The 15,829-nt window shown below is 41.9% G+C and overlaps 1 protein-coding gene across 2 annotated transcripts; it reads left to right on the forward strand.

Moving 5' to 3' along the window:
- Positions 1-11,353: 11,353 nt before the first annotated feature.
- On the forward strand, positions 11,354-13,590 carry LOC311133349 (uncharacterized protein). 2 transcript variants are annotated; one of them, XR_014613582.1, is made up of 3 exons: positions 11,354-11,463; positions 11,920-12,022; positions 12,160-13,590. XR_014613582.1 is itself a non-coding variant. In XM_084166850.1 (3 exons), exon 3 carries the CDS (start codon positions 12,164-12,166, stop codon positions 13,151-13,153), a length of 990 nt encoding a protein of 329 aa, XP_084022976.1. In that variant the 5' UTR covers positions 11,396-11,463; positions 11,966-12,022; positions 12,160-12,163; the 3' UTR covers positions 13,154-13,584. The 2 variants fall into 2 exon arrangements, 1 of the variants encoding a protein (XP_084022976.1); XM_084166850.1 differs by having other exon boundaries at positions 11,396-11,463; positions 11,966-12,022; positions 12,160-13,584.
- The last annotated feature ends 2,239 nt before the right edge of the window (positions 13,591-15,829 follow it).

Here is a 15,829-nt window from a genome sequence, read left to right on the forward strand (position 1 = left end):
TGACAATTTTTAGGGTCTTCCTCTGATGGCAGGAAGCTTCGCCCCAGTGATGTACTGGGCCGTACGCACTACACTCTGTAGTGCCTTGCGGGCAGAGGCCGAAGCAGTTGCCATACCAGGCGGTGATGCAACCAGTCAGGATGCTCTTGATGGTGCAGCTGTAGAACTTTTTAAGGATCTTTGTCGTGCTCTCTTCACGACTGTCTTGGTGTGTTTGGACCATGATAGTTTGTTGGTGATGTGGACACCAAGGAACTTGAAGCTCTCAACCTGTTCCACTACAGCCCCGTCTATGAGAATGGGGGCGTGCTCAGTCCTCTTTTTTTTCCTGTAGTCCACAATCATCTCCTTTGTCTTGATCACGTTGAGGGAGAGGTTGTTATCCTGGCACCACACAGCGAGGTCTCTGACCTCCTCCCTGTAGACTGTCTCATCATTGTCGGTGATCAGGCCTACCACTGTTGTGTCGTGACCAGCCCTTCAAAGCACTTTATGGCTACAGACGTGAGTGCTACGGGTCGGTAGTCATTTAGGCAGGTTATCTTAGTGTTCTTGGGCACAGGGACTATGGTGGTCTGCATGAAACATGTTGGTATTACAGACTCAGTCAGGGACATGTTGAAAATGCCAGTTGGTCAGCGCAGTCTGGCCCTGCAGCCTTGTGAATGTTGACCTGCTTAAAAGTCTTACTCACATCGGCTACGGAGAGCGTGATCACATAGTCATCCGGAACAGCTGATGCTCTCATGCATGCTTCAGTGTTGCTTTCCTCGAAGCGAGCATAGAAGTGATTTATCTCGTCTGGAATGCTCGTGTCACTGGGCAGCTTGCGGCTGTGCTTCCCTTTGTAGTCTGTAATAGTTTGCAAGCCCTGCCACATCCGACGAGCGTCTGAGCCGGTGTAATAGGATTAAATCTTAGTCCTGTATTGACTCTTTGCCTGTTTGATGGTTCGTCTGAGGGCATAGCGGGATTGAAAGCGTCAGCTGTACCCTTTAGCTCAGTGCGGATGTTGCCTGTAATCCATGGGTTCTGGTTGGGGTATGTATGTACGGTCACTGTGGGGATGATGTCATCAATGCACTTATTGATGAAGCCGGTGACTGATGTGGTGTACTCCTCAATGCTATCGGAAGAATCCCGGAACATATTCCAGTCTGTGCTAGTAAAACAGTCCTGTAGCTTAGCATCTGCATCATCTGACCACTTTATTAACCAAGTCACTGGTGCTTCCTGCTTTAGTTTTTGCTTATAAGCAGGAATCAGGAGGATAGAATTATGGTCAGATTTGCCAAATGGAGGGCGAGGGAGAGCTTTGTACGAGTCTCTGTGTGTGGAGCAAAGGTGGTCTAGAGTTTTTTTCCCTCTGGTTGCACATTTAACATGTTGGTAGAAATTACGTAGAACGGATTTAAAGTCCCGGGCCACTAGGAGCGCTGCCTCTGGATGAGCGTTTTCCTGTTTGCTTATGGCCTTATACAGCTCATTGAGTGCAATCTTAGTGCCAGCATCGGTTTGTGGTGGTAAATAGACAGCTACGAAAAATATAGAAGAAAACTCTCTTGGTAAATAGTGTGGTCTACTGCTTCTCATGAGATACTCTACCTCAGGTGAGCAAAACTTTGAGACTTCCTTAGTATTAGATTTCGTACACAAGCTGTTGTTTACAAATATACACAGACCGCCACCCCTCGTCTTACCGGAGTCAGCCGTTCTATCCTGCCGATTTAGCGTATATCCCGCCAGCTCTATGTTATCAATGTCATCGTTCAGCCATGACTCGGTGAAACATAAGATATTACAGTTTTTAAATGTCCCGTTGTTGGTGGGATATTCTTGATCTTAGGTCGTCCATTTTGTTTTCCAATGATTGTACGTTGGTGCTACAACATGGTGATTCTACGTTGGTGTAGCATGGTGATTCTCTCGTTAACACAGGTGAGAGTGTTGACGAGGACAAGGCTGGAGATCACTCTGTCATGCTGATTGAGTTAGAATAACAGACTGGAAGCTTTAAAAGGAGGGTGGTGCTTGAAATCATTGTTCTTCCTCTGTTAACCATGGTTACCTGCAAGGAAACGCGTGCCGTCATCAATGCTTTGCGAAACAACAACAAAAAAGGGCTTCACAGGCAAGGATATTGCTGCTAGTAAGATCGCACCTAAATCAACCATTTATCGGATCATCATGAACTTCAAGGAGAGAGGTTCAATTGTTGTGAAGAAGGCGTCAGGGCGCACAAGAAAGTCCAGCAAGTGCCAGGACCATCTCCTAAAGTTGATTCAGCTGCGTGATCGGGGCACCACCAGTGCAGAGCTTGCTCAGGAATGGCAGCAGGCAGATGTGAGTGCATCTGCACGCACAGTGAGGCGAAGGCCTGGTGTCAAGAAGGGCAGCAAATAAGCCACTTCTCTCCAGGAAAAACATCAGGGACAGACTGATATTCTGCAAAAGGGATTGGACTGCTGAGGACTGGGGTAAAGTCATTTTCTCTGATGAATTCCCTTTCCGATTGTTTGGGGCATCCGGAAAACACCTTGTCCGGAGAAGACAAGGTGAGCGCTACCATCAGTCCTGTGTCATGCCAACAGTAAAGCATCCTGAGACCATTCATGTGTGGGGTTGCTTCTCAGCCAAGGGCGTGGGCTCACTCACAATTTTGCCTAAGAACACAGCTATGAATAAAGAATGGTACCAACACATCCTCCGAGAGCAACTTCTCCCAACCATCCAAGAACAGTTTGGTGACGACCAATGCCTTTTCCAGCATGATGGAGCACCTTGCCATATGGCAAAAGTGATAACTAAGTGGCTCGGGGAACAAAACATCGAAATTTTGGGTCCATGGCCAGGAAACTCCCCAGACCTTAATCCCATTGATAACTTGTGGTTAATCCTCAAGAGGCGGATGGACAAACAAAAACCAACAATTTCTGACAAACTCCAAGCATTGATTATGCAAGAATAGGCTGCCATCAGTCAGGATGTGGCCCAGAAGTTAATTGACAGCATGCCAGGGCGGATTGCAGAGGTCTTGAAAAAGAAGGGTCAACACTGCAAATATTGACTCTTTGCATAAACGTAATGTAATTGTCAATAAAAGCCTTTGACACTTATGGAATGCTTGTAATTATACTTCAGAATACCATAGTAACATCTGACAAAATATCTCATAATACTGAAGCAGCGAACTTTGTGAAGACCAATACTTGTGTCATTCTCAAAACTTTTGACCACGACTGTTGTCACGAGAATTTTGTTATCTCAATGGTTGAAGTAAACTACTTCTCAAGCTTTGAATAATTCCCAGAGGTTGTAGGTCTCTAGTTAATAATGAATTAAACAAAGTCCCATTTCTGCATTAGATCAATATTTTATTCATGAGAGCTCTGGCCTCTCTAGTTCAGAGCCCATCCTTTATACACACACACGTCAGACGAAAATCCCACCCGCTTTAGGCGGGCTGTATTTTTCCACTGTACACATATCAGTCTTTATCATATTCTGCAACATGTTTCATAACCTTCTCCAAGCCTAACGGTTTCTCCCCTCCCTGAGTTGGGAGGCCTATTTCCTATTATTGGTTTCACAGTTGTCACAAGTTGTCTGTCGACAGTTCTCCTTCTCCTTTGTTGTCTGACCTAACTCCTACTTATATTGCTAAATAGTAACACAATGTCATAATCTTAACTTGTCCTACGCACACACATTACTAGATTATAGTCTTATTATTCTAATACATTTCACACCGTTATATCGTTTCAGGGTGGAATACTTTAGTCACAACATTTAAATCTTCTATCAACTGTACATACGGAATAATACAAAATGCTCTGAGACCAGGTTGGGTGATGTAGTGTCCACAACTAAAGAATCATTGTGGAAACTGAAAAGACACATATCCCAAAGTCATAATGCTGTACTACATGCACATGCTAACAGAAAGGAATGAGGTGGTTAGCTAGCTAAGTGTGCCATTGTAGCAATGTCTTAAGTTTAGTTCATTTTCGTTCTATTATCTATGCAATAGGCTATCATTGATTTTGGCCCAATAGGCCTGACACATTCCCTCTTTCAAGGAGCTTTCCGTTTTGATAGGGTTAAAAACCTTTAGGCCTACCTATATAAAACAAATATTTTAAAAAAACGTTGCATCCCTGCCAAGCAAGAGTGGCCCGAAGGGTACTTAGCATCCCAAGTGGCTCTCTGCAAGCACTGAGAGGGTATTCTCCGCTGCTGGCCTGGTCTCCAGGAACCATTGCATGAGCCTGAAGCCACAGACTCTAGCCAAACTCGTTTTTCTAAAAGTGAATTCAAAGGCACTGTAGACAGCCTAATATGGCATTTTTCATTTAATTTAATTCTATGTCACAGCCTATATGCGCAATTTATAGACTATAATAATTGAATAGATCAAAATGTTTAAATGCTGAGTGCTTAATGTTCCTGCCAGCCTAGTTTGTCGCACTTCACAATTTATTTATTTTTAGGCTAGCCTTGAAATAGGCTAATAATATTAGGCTACCTGACCTATTTAGCGTTTATATACTGTTTAATACGACATGTAGCCTATTTGAAATGTAGCCACATTTTCATGTTGTTTATTAAAATACTTTTCATTCAAATCATATGGTTTGGTTTCAATAGGCTACTTCAAAAACAAATGGAACCCAAAAGACACCCACCATGACCACCCACTAAATTTGCCCAAGAGGCAAACAAAATAAAAACCCACATCAAACTTAAAGACAGGAAGCAAACCAAAAAGTTGCGCAAAACGAAAACAGGGAAGATCAGATAAAGGATTGTTTGTCTAGAAATCAAATAGGGAGAGTCAACTAAAGGTGTTAACCCTCCACATCGCTCAAGACAACTGGAGTACTGGGCCAGCCACTCTTAAATAGCACCTGGACCAGCACAGGTGAAACACCTTCCCACTAACGAGATAGCAACCAGCAAAGGTGTAACACATACTGACTAATGAGGTGACACAAATTGGTGTGCCCTACAGTAGGTGCTAACAAGCTTTACGTGCTAAAGTCCAACCTCAAAACATAAATGGAAAAACCTAAGCCTTTTACGACATGTCAATTAATAAGGCTGATGGAACAGATCAGAATGTTTAGCTTAAAATGTTGATAAACTATTATTGCCTATGTGCGAATGTTCCAAAATGCAATTTGCGGGAAAACACCATTCTAAAATTCGCACTGCACATGCAAGCGGTTTTATGGACAGAGATATCTGTTCGAAATGTAGAAAGAGGAAAGATCTAAAGATGCAACAACTATAATGGCTTGCTAATATGACTAGGATAATATTTTGGCTGCTAGACAATTAACCAAAGTTGAAAGAAAAGCAATTGAACAGTAGATATAATACCTACACGTTACTATGGTGGCATTTTAGCTATAGGCTACATTGAAGCTAGGTAAGACATGCCTCATAATATTAAGTAAAATTTCCAGGTTTCAAACAATTAAGGAACAGGTAAAATATAGTGATGCTAATGATAGGCCTAACCATCTTCTGGTAGATGGAAAGGCTTTCCCAAAAACCTTCTCTATTAAATGTAAACTAGCTACAAAGTAGCCTATGCCTACTAGGCAGAATGATTATTTGCATCAATCCAGTGTCCATTTGTTTTGCAAACTCCACCTCATGTGCTACAGAAACACCACTAACCAAACTACAGTGCTAGGTGCCTGCACACTTGAATTAAAGGGTAACTACATTTAAAAAATGTAATTTCTTAGATTTTTTCCAGACCTCAAAAGTGGTCTTCTGATGTGGTTTAAGCATTGTTATGGACTTAGAGCATGCAATTGGTTGTTTTTCTATTAAAAAGTGTGACTTTGAGAGCGAAAACCTGAAGGATGTTTTTTTTCAATATTAGGCCTACTATTAACATACACTGCTCAAAAAAATAAAGGGAACACTTAAACAACACAATGTAACTCCAAGTCAATCACACTTCTGTGAAATCAAACTGTCCACTTAGGTAGCAACACTGATTGACAATACATTTCACATGCTGTTGTGCAAATGGAATAGACAACAGGTGGAAATTATAGGCAATTAGCAAGACACCCCCAATAAAGAAGTGGTTCTGCAGGTGGTGACCACAGACCACTTCTCAGTTCCTATGCTTCCTGGCTGATGTTTTGGTCACTTTTGAATGCTGGCGGTGCTTTCACTCTAGTGGTAGCATGAGACGGAGTCTACAACCCACACATGTGGCTCAGATAGTGCAGCTCATCCAGGATGGCACATCAATGCGAGCTGTGGCAAGAAGGTTTGCTGTGTCTGTCAGCGTAGTGTCCAGAGCATGGAGGCGCTACCAGGAGACAGGCCAGTACATCAGGAGACGTGGAGGAGGCCGTAGGAGGGCAACAACCCAGCAGCAGGACCGCTACCTCCGCCTTTGTGCAAGGAGGAGCACTGCCAGAGCCCTGCAAAATGACCTCCAGCAGGCCACAAATGTGCATGTGTCTGCTCAAACGGTCAGAAACAGACTCCATGAGGGTGGTATGAGGGCCCGACGTCCACAGGTGGGGGTTGTGCTTACAGCCCAACACCGTGCAGGACATTTGGCATTTGCCAGAGAACACCAAGATTGGCAAATTCGCCACTGGCGCCCTGTGCTCTTCACAGATGAAAGCAGGTTCACACTGAGCACATGTGACAGACGTGACAGAGTCTGGAGACGCCGTGGAGAACGTTCTGCTGCCTGCAACATCCTCCAGCATGACCGGTTTGGCGGTGGGTCAGTCATGGTGTGGGGTGGCATTTCTTTGGGGGGCCGCACAGCCCTCCATGTGCTCGCCAGAGGTAGCCTGACTGCCATTAGGTACCGAGATGAGATCCTCAGACCCCTTGTGAGACCATATGCTGGTGCGGTTTGCCCTGGGTTCCTCCTAATGCAAGACAATGCTAGACCTCATGTGGCTGGAGTGTGTCAGCAGTTCCTGCAAGAGGAAGGTATTGATGCTATGGACTGGCCCGCCCGTTCCCCAGACCTGAATCCAATTGAGCACATCTGGGACATCATGTCTCGCTCCATCCACCAACGCCACGTTGCACCAAAGACTGTCCAGGAGTTGGCGGATGCTTTAGTCCAGGTCTGGGAGGAGATCCCTCAGGAGACCATCCGCCACCTCATCAGGAGCATGCCCAGGCGTTGTAGGGAGGTCATACAGGCACGTGGAGGCCACACACACTACTGATTCTCATTTTGACTTGTTTTAAGGACATTACATCAAAGTTGGATCAGCCTGTAGTGTGGTTTTCCACTTTAATTTTGAGGGTGACTCCAAATCCAGACCTCCATGGGTTGATAAATTTGATTTCCATTGATAATTTTTGTGTGATTTTGTTGTCAGCACATTCAACAATGTAAAGAAAAAAGTATTTAATAAGATTATTTCATTCATTCAGATCTAGGATATGTTGTTTAAGTGTTCCCTTTATTTTTTTGAGCAGTGTACTTGCACAGTACAATTTGGGTTGGCCTGACTGTTAGACAAATATGGGATTTATAATTTTAGGTCATTCAGAGTGTATGTCACCGTTTCTCATATAACTTTGTTGTGAACATGAGAAAAACACGTTCTCAAATTTGTAACTTAATATTTGCAAGCAATAATTGCATCTGTACACAGACTGGTTGGTTGGTGACAGCTCACGGGCCGTGTTGTCTGGCGCAACCACCTGTCAATCACGACATGCGTTACCAGGTTACTACTGAGACTGATTGCACAATGTCCACCAAATCCCAGTTGTTAGCTGGGCCAGATATATTTTCCCCTATGTCTGTGGCTGGGCTTCTTTGGTGGACATTGCCGCAATCAGTCAGTGGTAACCTGGTAACGTTGTGATTGGCAGGTGGCTGCTGCCAGACAACACGGACCATCTGAGCTGTCACCAACCAACCAATAACTGTATGCTGGTCTTTGAAAACCTCATCTGATTGGTTAGAAGAAACAGGTCAGACCTACCAAAGCTCCTACTACAAATCTGTTTGGTTTTTTCATGCTCACAACTGATCACAACTCATCAGTTACATGTTTGAGAATATTTACAACTACAGAATATTTTTTCATGTTCACAATTACACATTTGCAAATTGTGTTTACAACTACAAATCTATTCTACAAATCTAGTAAAATGATGCCTTTGCAGCATGAATAGAGGATGCTTTATGTATGAGCCGGTCCACGGGCGACACGAGTGTGTTACCGGGAATGCACATCAATCCTAGACGATAGTGCAGATCTAGCGGCCACTATCGGCTGCCTGATCAATGGAAAATAACCCCCACTTTAATTGTTTAATTTTATTTCACAATGAAATGGGGTTATAACTGATATTTAATTACATGTACACATTTGATGTGAATACGCAGAACTGTGCAGAACTGACGAAGATAAGCATTAACGTTGAGTTTCACCAAATATGATCTAGCCTTTTCATTTCCCCTCCCATATGACGACAGTCAGTGCCTGGTACGGAAATAGTGGATGGACTGTTGTTATTTTTTTTACACTTATGTGAACTCTAGTGTCGGAAATCCCAGATTGGTAACATTGTGGTTGGCAACCCGTCTATCTAGAGAGACGAATGTGAACCCATCGTCGGGTTCGAGGAACGCAAATGACATATAACACTGGCTAATACAGTACCAGTTTCTCGGACTTAAAATAAGAGGAGCCGTTGTCAATCCCAAGGGTGTCCGTGCGCCCATTTCATCTTCAGGTTAGGCCTATATAAAGTGAGTATTCTCATTCTGTGGAAGGCTACAAGTACAACAGCGTAATCAACAGAACGTCTACTCGGAATCATCAATACATGTGTTTGTGTAAACTACATTACTGGAGTGATGGCAGAGTCGTGTCACTTTGGGTAACTTAAAGCAGGCGTAGGGTGTCCTGTTGCAACATGGTGGACTATAGAAACAAATTGTGAAAGATCATTATTAGGTAACAACACCGACCAAGAACGTGCTTGTGTTTCCCAATTAATTTAGATATCTTATTTACAAACGGCTACTATGTGCATTTAGCATATCTTGAGATTAATTACACCATACAGATATTTTAATTGAAGTCAAATTTCATCCCCTGATGATATTCATTAGGCCTATTTACCCCTAATATTCAGTACAATTTATCCTCTCCGGGTAGGAGAATGAAGCGTATTAATGCCAGAGGGATAGAGGAGACCTATTTTTGGGGAGCACAAAAGACTCTAGACACACTGAGAGACATGGAAGACCTCCCTTGTTACAATAATGTTCAGAAAGACATCCCACAGCCCACTGATATTGAGTTTCACATATCCAGTGTGACCCATGTCACCACAAAGTCTGGTCTTGATGGAATCTTGGATTCAGGTGGATTTAAGGGTGGGGAGAAGAGCCTCCTGTGGTGGGGTCTAGCCATCGACCATGATGATATCAGAGTTGCAGAAGACCGTTACCTGGAGAAGATCTTCCCAGACAGAACACCTGAACAGAGACAGATGCAGAAACCTTTCCTAAGCAAGTTCTGCACCTCACCTGCCTTCAGGAAGGCATCACGTTATGGGAACTTCAGGTTTACTTTCAGTCTGTCTGATCTCCTTAAGATGTACAGTCAGCAGATATGTGGTGGAGAAGAGCCTGTCCTGAGAGTGTATGGAACTACTGTCTACAAACAAGAGATCATGTACACAGTGCTTGTTCACAGTCCAGGTGTACGGGAATTGGAGAAGTACCCAGTTCTTAATAATGGTGGAGATGTTTTTATATACCAAGAGGGGACAATGGTCTGGCGTGCACAAGCAGTGTCTGAAACCCATGCGTTTCAGCCGGTAATACATAGGCCACAGGTGGTCGAAGTGGAGCCTTTTGATTGTTTGTATGAATATGACAAGTGGTATGTGTGGGACCATGTGACCCTGGCGTTCCACCTGCCAGAAGGTCAGACCCTACGAGTTGATAGAGAAAAACTGATGGAAAACCTCACTGCTTGTGAGGCTGTTGATCCATTTCTTGGGGTGAGGTGTGTCTCCAACAGCTACAACTGTACATGTAATTGTTGCCATCTGCACCTCTCAGAAGCGGAATACATCGTGGAGCAGAAAAGAAGAGACAAGCAATCGGACAGCAACAACAGTACCTCATAGGCTTTTGAAAGCTACAGGAATATTTATGCATATATGTAACTTAATTATGAAACCAGAATAACCAAACAAACTATAAGACATTTTTGTGAGGTTTCCGTTCTCATTTCATGAACTCATTCAGAATATCATCATTTGATGAGGATTAAATCCTGTCATGTGAGGTGTTTATAATTGATGCTATTAGGTATGTATTACCACTAGACTGTGTTTTTCAATGATCTTTTGTCTTGTTTCATATTTGATGTAGTTATGTATAGACATGATGAGGTTATAACCCATCAATATATTATATTTTTAAATTAAATTAAAATATTTATGCCTATATGTCAAAGTAAACATTGCCTGTTCATGTGGTGGAGCTCTTTTTCCCCACTCTCATTATTTATACCCCACATAAATGTTTATTGGTTAACACATACAGTGTTTTGTATCCTTGCTTTTACTAAGACAGGCTAAGTTTGAAAAAGTCATTCAGTCAGCTAAAAGAGTGCCCCTCTGTTTTTGATCCATCGCCAGGCAGCATCTTAACACATCCTCATTATCTGGTTTCACTGAACCTCTTGTGCAGGTCCACATGAGCATGTTGCCACCATAATAAAAACATAAAGGTAGCACCTTAACTTACAGTACTGTTTCCACTGTTGTTACCTGTGGATACTTTCTGGTACTTACTTCAAAGAATGAATCACAATTGGTAAACATCTGCTGCTTATTTCAATAGATCCAATGGAAACAAGGTCCATTTACCATTTTACTATGAAATGTCTCAGCAAGAACCTGATCATTACATATTGTAAAGTGCTATCTACAAAGAGACAGCTCACCATGATAAACAAGGACCTTCAAAAGACAGGTAAACAGCGAACACTAGCGGCTGTTCAGGCAACTTATTAACCTGATCGTCATTAATTTTTCAAGAAATGAAACTAGATTTCCTAAGTAGGATGTGGCTAAACACTTTGCTTACACAGACAGCCCATTTCTGATATCTTTCCCACTAGCTGGTATTTTGACCAATCACGTCAGATCTTTTCACATCAGATCTTTTTCAGAGCTGATCTGATTGGTCAAAAGACCAATAAGTGAGAAAAAAATATCAGAATTGGGCTGTCTGTGTAAGCGAAGAGTTTAGCCACATCCCACATAGGAAATCTAGTTTCATTTCTTGAGAAACACAGCCTTGAGAATCAGACTCAATACGTATAGATACACACATACAATTGGGACATTTCATCTAGGAGCTGCCATACAGTGGGGAGACATCAACAGAAGGCCACCAATCTGAAACTTTACAATCAGGCAAGTCTCCAAACAAATTAAGTTATTGTAGGTTATGTTAAAGAAACAACGACATTTCATTAGACAAAAATGTGATTTAAATACACATACTTACATAATTTCATGAAGTAACCACATATATTTGGTGGCTATTTGTACATATGTAAATTATAATTAGCCTATGTCATGAAAGTTCAAGAATAACATATTATTGAAATAGTCAAAATTACCTTTATAGTTGCACCAATATTCGTATTATAGTTCATCCAACCTAGAAAGTGTAGTTCAGATGATGAAATCAATCTGTAAGTAAGGAGGACTTGAAATTGTGACTTTTGTCCAATTCAGAGATGGATGTTAGTAAAACTTTCCTGCCAACTTCCAGTTAATTAGGAGAGCCACTTTTTTACAGTGATGTTTGGATACAAACTGTTGTTCAGATACTTTTCTTGAATGATTGATTGAACTACTGTACAGGTTATTCACTCATTGTGAATTGACAAAAAGTATATACATCTACCAGACCGCAGATCTTCCATCACTTCCATCAAGCAGCTGTGTCCAAACTTGGAACAAAAAGGTAGATTGTATCACGGTAACAATTAAAATGTGTGTGTAAAAATATATACATAATTTCTAGCCTACTAAATAGGTGCGGAGAGCAGAATTGAATGTCTGTGTTCAACAAACATTTGAATTATTATTTTTTTATCTTAGGGAAATGAAGTGCCGTAAAAATGCCAGATTTGTAAAGGAGACATTTTCCAGTGGAGAGCATAAGAATATCACCACAATTAAACAAGACAATACCCTTTTAGGAAAGGCAGAAATAGCTAGATACCTATCAAGACAAGACATTCCACCATACCCAGAAGCACCAGAGTACCATCTGTCCAAAGTGGCCCATGTCACTACAAAAAGAGGCCTTGACGGAATCTTGGAATCAGGTGGATTTAATGGCGGTGAGAAGAGTTTCCTGTGGTGCAATCTTCCTGTGGATGATGACGATATCAATGCAGCAGAACACCGTTACCTGGAGAAAATCTTCCCTGACAGAACACCTGAGCAGAGACAGATGCAGCAACCCTTCCTCAGCAAGTTCACCACCTCACCTGCCTTCAGGAAGGCATCACGCTTTGGGAACTTCAGGTTTACTTTCATTCTGTCTGATCTCCTAAAGATGTACAGTCAGCAGATATGTGGTGGAGAAGAGCCTGTCCTGAGAGTGTATGAGACTGTAGTCTACAAACAAGAGATCATGTACATAGTGCTTGTTCACTGTCCACATGATAATGAGTTTGAGAAGTACCCAGTTCTTGGTGATGGTAGTGATGATGCTGTCTGTGGTTACAGGAAGGGCAATGTTGTCTGGCATGCACAAGCCATGTCTAAAACCCATGCGGTTGGGTTAGCCATAGATGAAGTTAACCAAATAGTACGAACAGATAGCGGTTGTGATGAATGGTACATGTGGGACCATGTGACCCTGGCGTTCCACCTGCCACAAGGTCAGACCCTACAATTTGACAGGAAGATTGTGATCGAAAACCTCACTACTTGTGATGCTGATGAAATGTTTATTGGAGTGAAATGTCGCTACAAAGGGCATGAGTGTGTGCGTACATGTCCATGTGGAAAATGTCTCGTACCCCTCGCCACAGCTGAGGAAATAGTTGAGGGCATACGATGTGATTACAAAACCAACTGTTGAAGTTTCCTTTGTCTTTTCCCCCCAGTAGCTAATTCAAAAAAGTAACTTGAGTATGATTAGGGAAATAAATCCAATCAACATGTGTGGTGTTTAAACTTGATGCTGTCACACATTTTGTTCAGTCATCTTTTGTCATTTAAGATTTATACAAATAATGTAGTTAAACAACTGTTTCAACAAATTATGCATCCTCATGAAATGGTGTTGTGTCATAGTTCTGTAGCCTTTTTCCATAGCACCCGAGTGTCTCCTGTGATTATGTTAATGTTAGCTCTAGTGTTATTTTTCAAAAATGTTTAATCTTTTTTTCTTATTGTTGTTGTAATTTCCTTTCCAACCTATCCCTGGATAAAGAGATGATGCATCTCAAGGGAATATATATATATTTTTAAATAAAGTTGGTCTGCTTTGGAAATAAATTCCAAGAATGTCAACACAATCATTGCCTGGTTTTATTGTGACATGCTACAAGAGATTTCATTTAACGGCCTGCTTCAATTTCCATCTTCCCAACAAATGATCATGATAATGCCTGCAAACATTTCCCTAACGTGTTTAGTATTTGAAGATAGTGTGGTTTAATATGACAACTATTTTTGAACAACCACCAATACTATATGTTTTTTTTGTTGTTGCTTATTTCAGTTTTCCTTTCAGAAAATGTTACCCTAAATTGTATGAGCTCACCTCTGATCAGAATATTATAATTGATCATATACAGTACACTAAGGAATGGGAGTCCTCAAACAAACAGCAATCCCTTGAACCCACAAAAACAGATGACTGTAACATTCACAGCTGTAATTTTTTAAATGTGTTATTTAGGTGTGTCCCTGACTCCTAGGACAAAGTATAGTAAACAAGAGAGTGTGCACTGCCCTCTTGTGTGTGAACACAGTGTGTGACAAAAATAAACTTGAAATATTAATGGACAATGTGACGGAACATGGCTGAAAACGTAATGTAACAGCAGAACAGAGTCATCAACAGACTCCTACTCCTTCCCTCCTCCTTGGAACCATGTTTTCCACGCTCAACAGTTTCCCGTGTGTATCAAGAATGGTCCACCACCCAAACAAAGGGCATCCAGCCAACTTGACACAACTGTGGGAAGCATTAGAGTTAACATGGGCCAGCATCCCTGTTGAACACTTTAGAGACCATTGTTAGATTAATTTGGATTTTAAGAATAATGACTAAAGGATTTCACCCCAAATACAGTATAAATGTTAGAATTATCATGTAGTGTCAACCCACTAACAGAGGGGGCGGTACTAAACATTCAAGGGTAAAGGAGGAGGCGGAAACTGTTTAAGAAAGCCACCTAAAGGTGGGAGGAGCATAGTGCCTTTGTTTGTCAAGAGGTATAAAAACAGTATGTATGTGTTTTTAGCGCCAGAGCTCTCCATGAATAAACATACAAAAAATCCTTCTTCGTGGTTATGGACCTTGAATCATTGATGATTAAAACCAGAGCCTTACAACCTAATGATTCAAGCTTAGGTTGAATTAGAGATAGAAATTCACATGACAACCATGCTCCGACGAATTGAGGCTGTTCTGAGGGCAAAAGGGGGCGCAACTCAATATTAGGAAGGTGTTCTTAATGTTTTGTACAATCAGTATCCATTGTTTCCCTGAACATTCATTTCTGAGGCTTTACATCTCCATTCCATAAAAAAAATATATATTTAGGTACAGTATTTTTCATAAATAGCAGCACATTACTTCTCATGGTAAATGTTAGTGGTCACAAGAGCTTTATTATAGCACCCACTAGAAGGCAGCACAGACTCACAAATACATTTGATACATGGATTAAAAATATTACCAAGATGAGCTGCACTGGTCTTTTTCATTTAGATCCTTTACAGCATAGTATTGACTATTATTCTCACACAATCAAGTCATAACCCCTTGGTTAACACGGTCTCCTAATCAACTGCCTGTATGCAGCTCACAGAGCAATAAGACACCATTCTAAACAGACAGAGGGGGATTGATGGCACTCCGCTAATGTATAAGACGCAGGCACACATCAGCCACCCAGAACATCCACAACCTCCTACTGCCCTCCATCTGGTCATATCCATCTTCAGACCAGTCCCCTCCTCTCATGCCCTCTCCACAGGTATATTACTATCCTCTTTGAGAGATCCTGTTCCTCTGCACCCCTCTCCCCTTGCAGATTCATAGCAGTTTCTCTCAGCATGTTTGTAATGTGAGCTTTGTGAGAGGAATGATTTGGTCGGATCAGGAGGGAACAGTATATACACCATCTGTTGTCTCATGTTAACCATATTTTCCTGTGTCATGTGGCGTGAAGGTGGAATGTTGTACGATATTACCCCAGTTCCTTCACTGATTCCTGAAGCACTGATTGATGATGTGGTAATGTGGTAATATGGTGGAATAAAGTTATTCTCTCCCACTCTGATATAGCGTGCACACATGCACTCACGCACACACACACACACAAACACAGAGACACATGTAGAACAGAGCAGACTGAGAGGGGGGTTAAGCCGACAGGATCTGTGCTCTCTGTACGGCTGATTAGACTCAGGGGAGTGGGCTCTGCTGCACAGTGTGAGTCTGAGCCGTGAAGTTCCATGTTGAGATACTGCTTATGTTCTGCTGTAGCACATTGGATGTGAAGTGGAACCACGTCCACAT

The sequence above is a fragment of the Coregonus lavaretus genome (assembly GCF_964263955.1).
Source record: "Coregonus lavaretus genome assembly, chromosome: 8".
NCBI lineage: Eukaryota > Metazoa > Chordata > Actinopteri > Salmoniformes > Salmonidae > Coregonus > Coregonus lavaretus.

Coding starts and splice junctions, on each gene's coding strand:
- LOC311133349 (XM_084166850.1), top strand. CDS start 12,164: ATGAAGTGCCGTAAAAATGCCAGATTTGTAAAGGAGACATTTTCCAGT.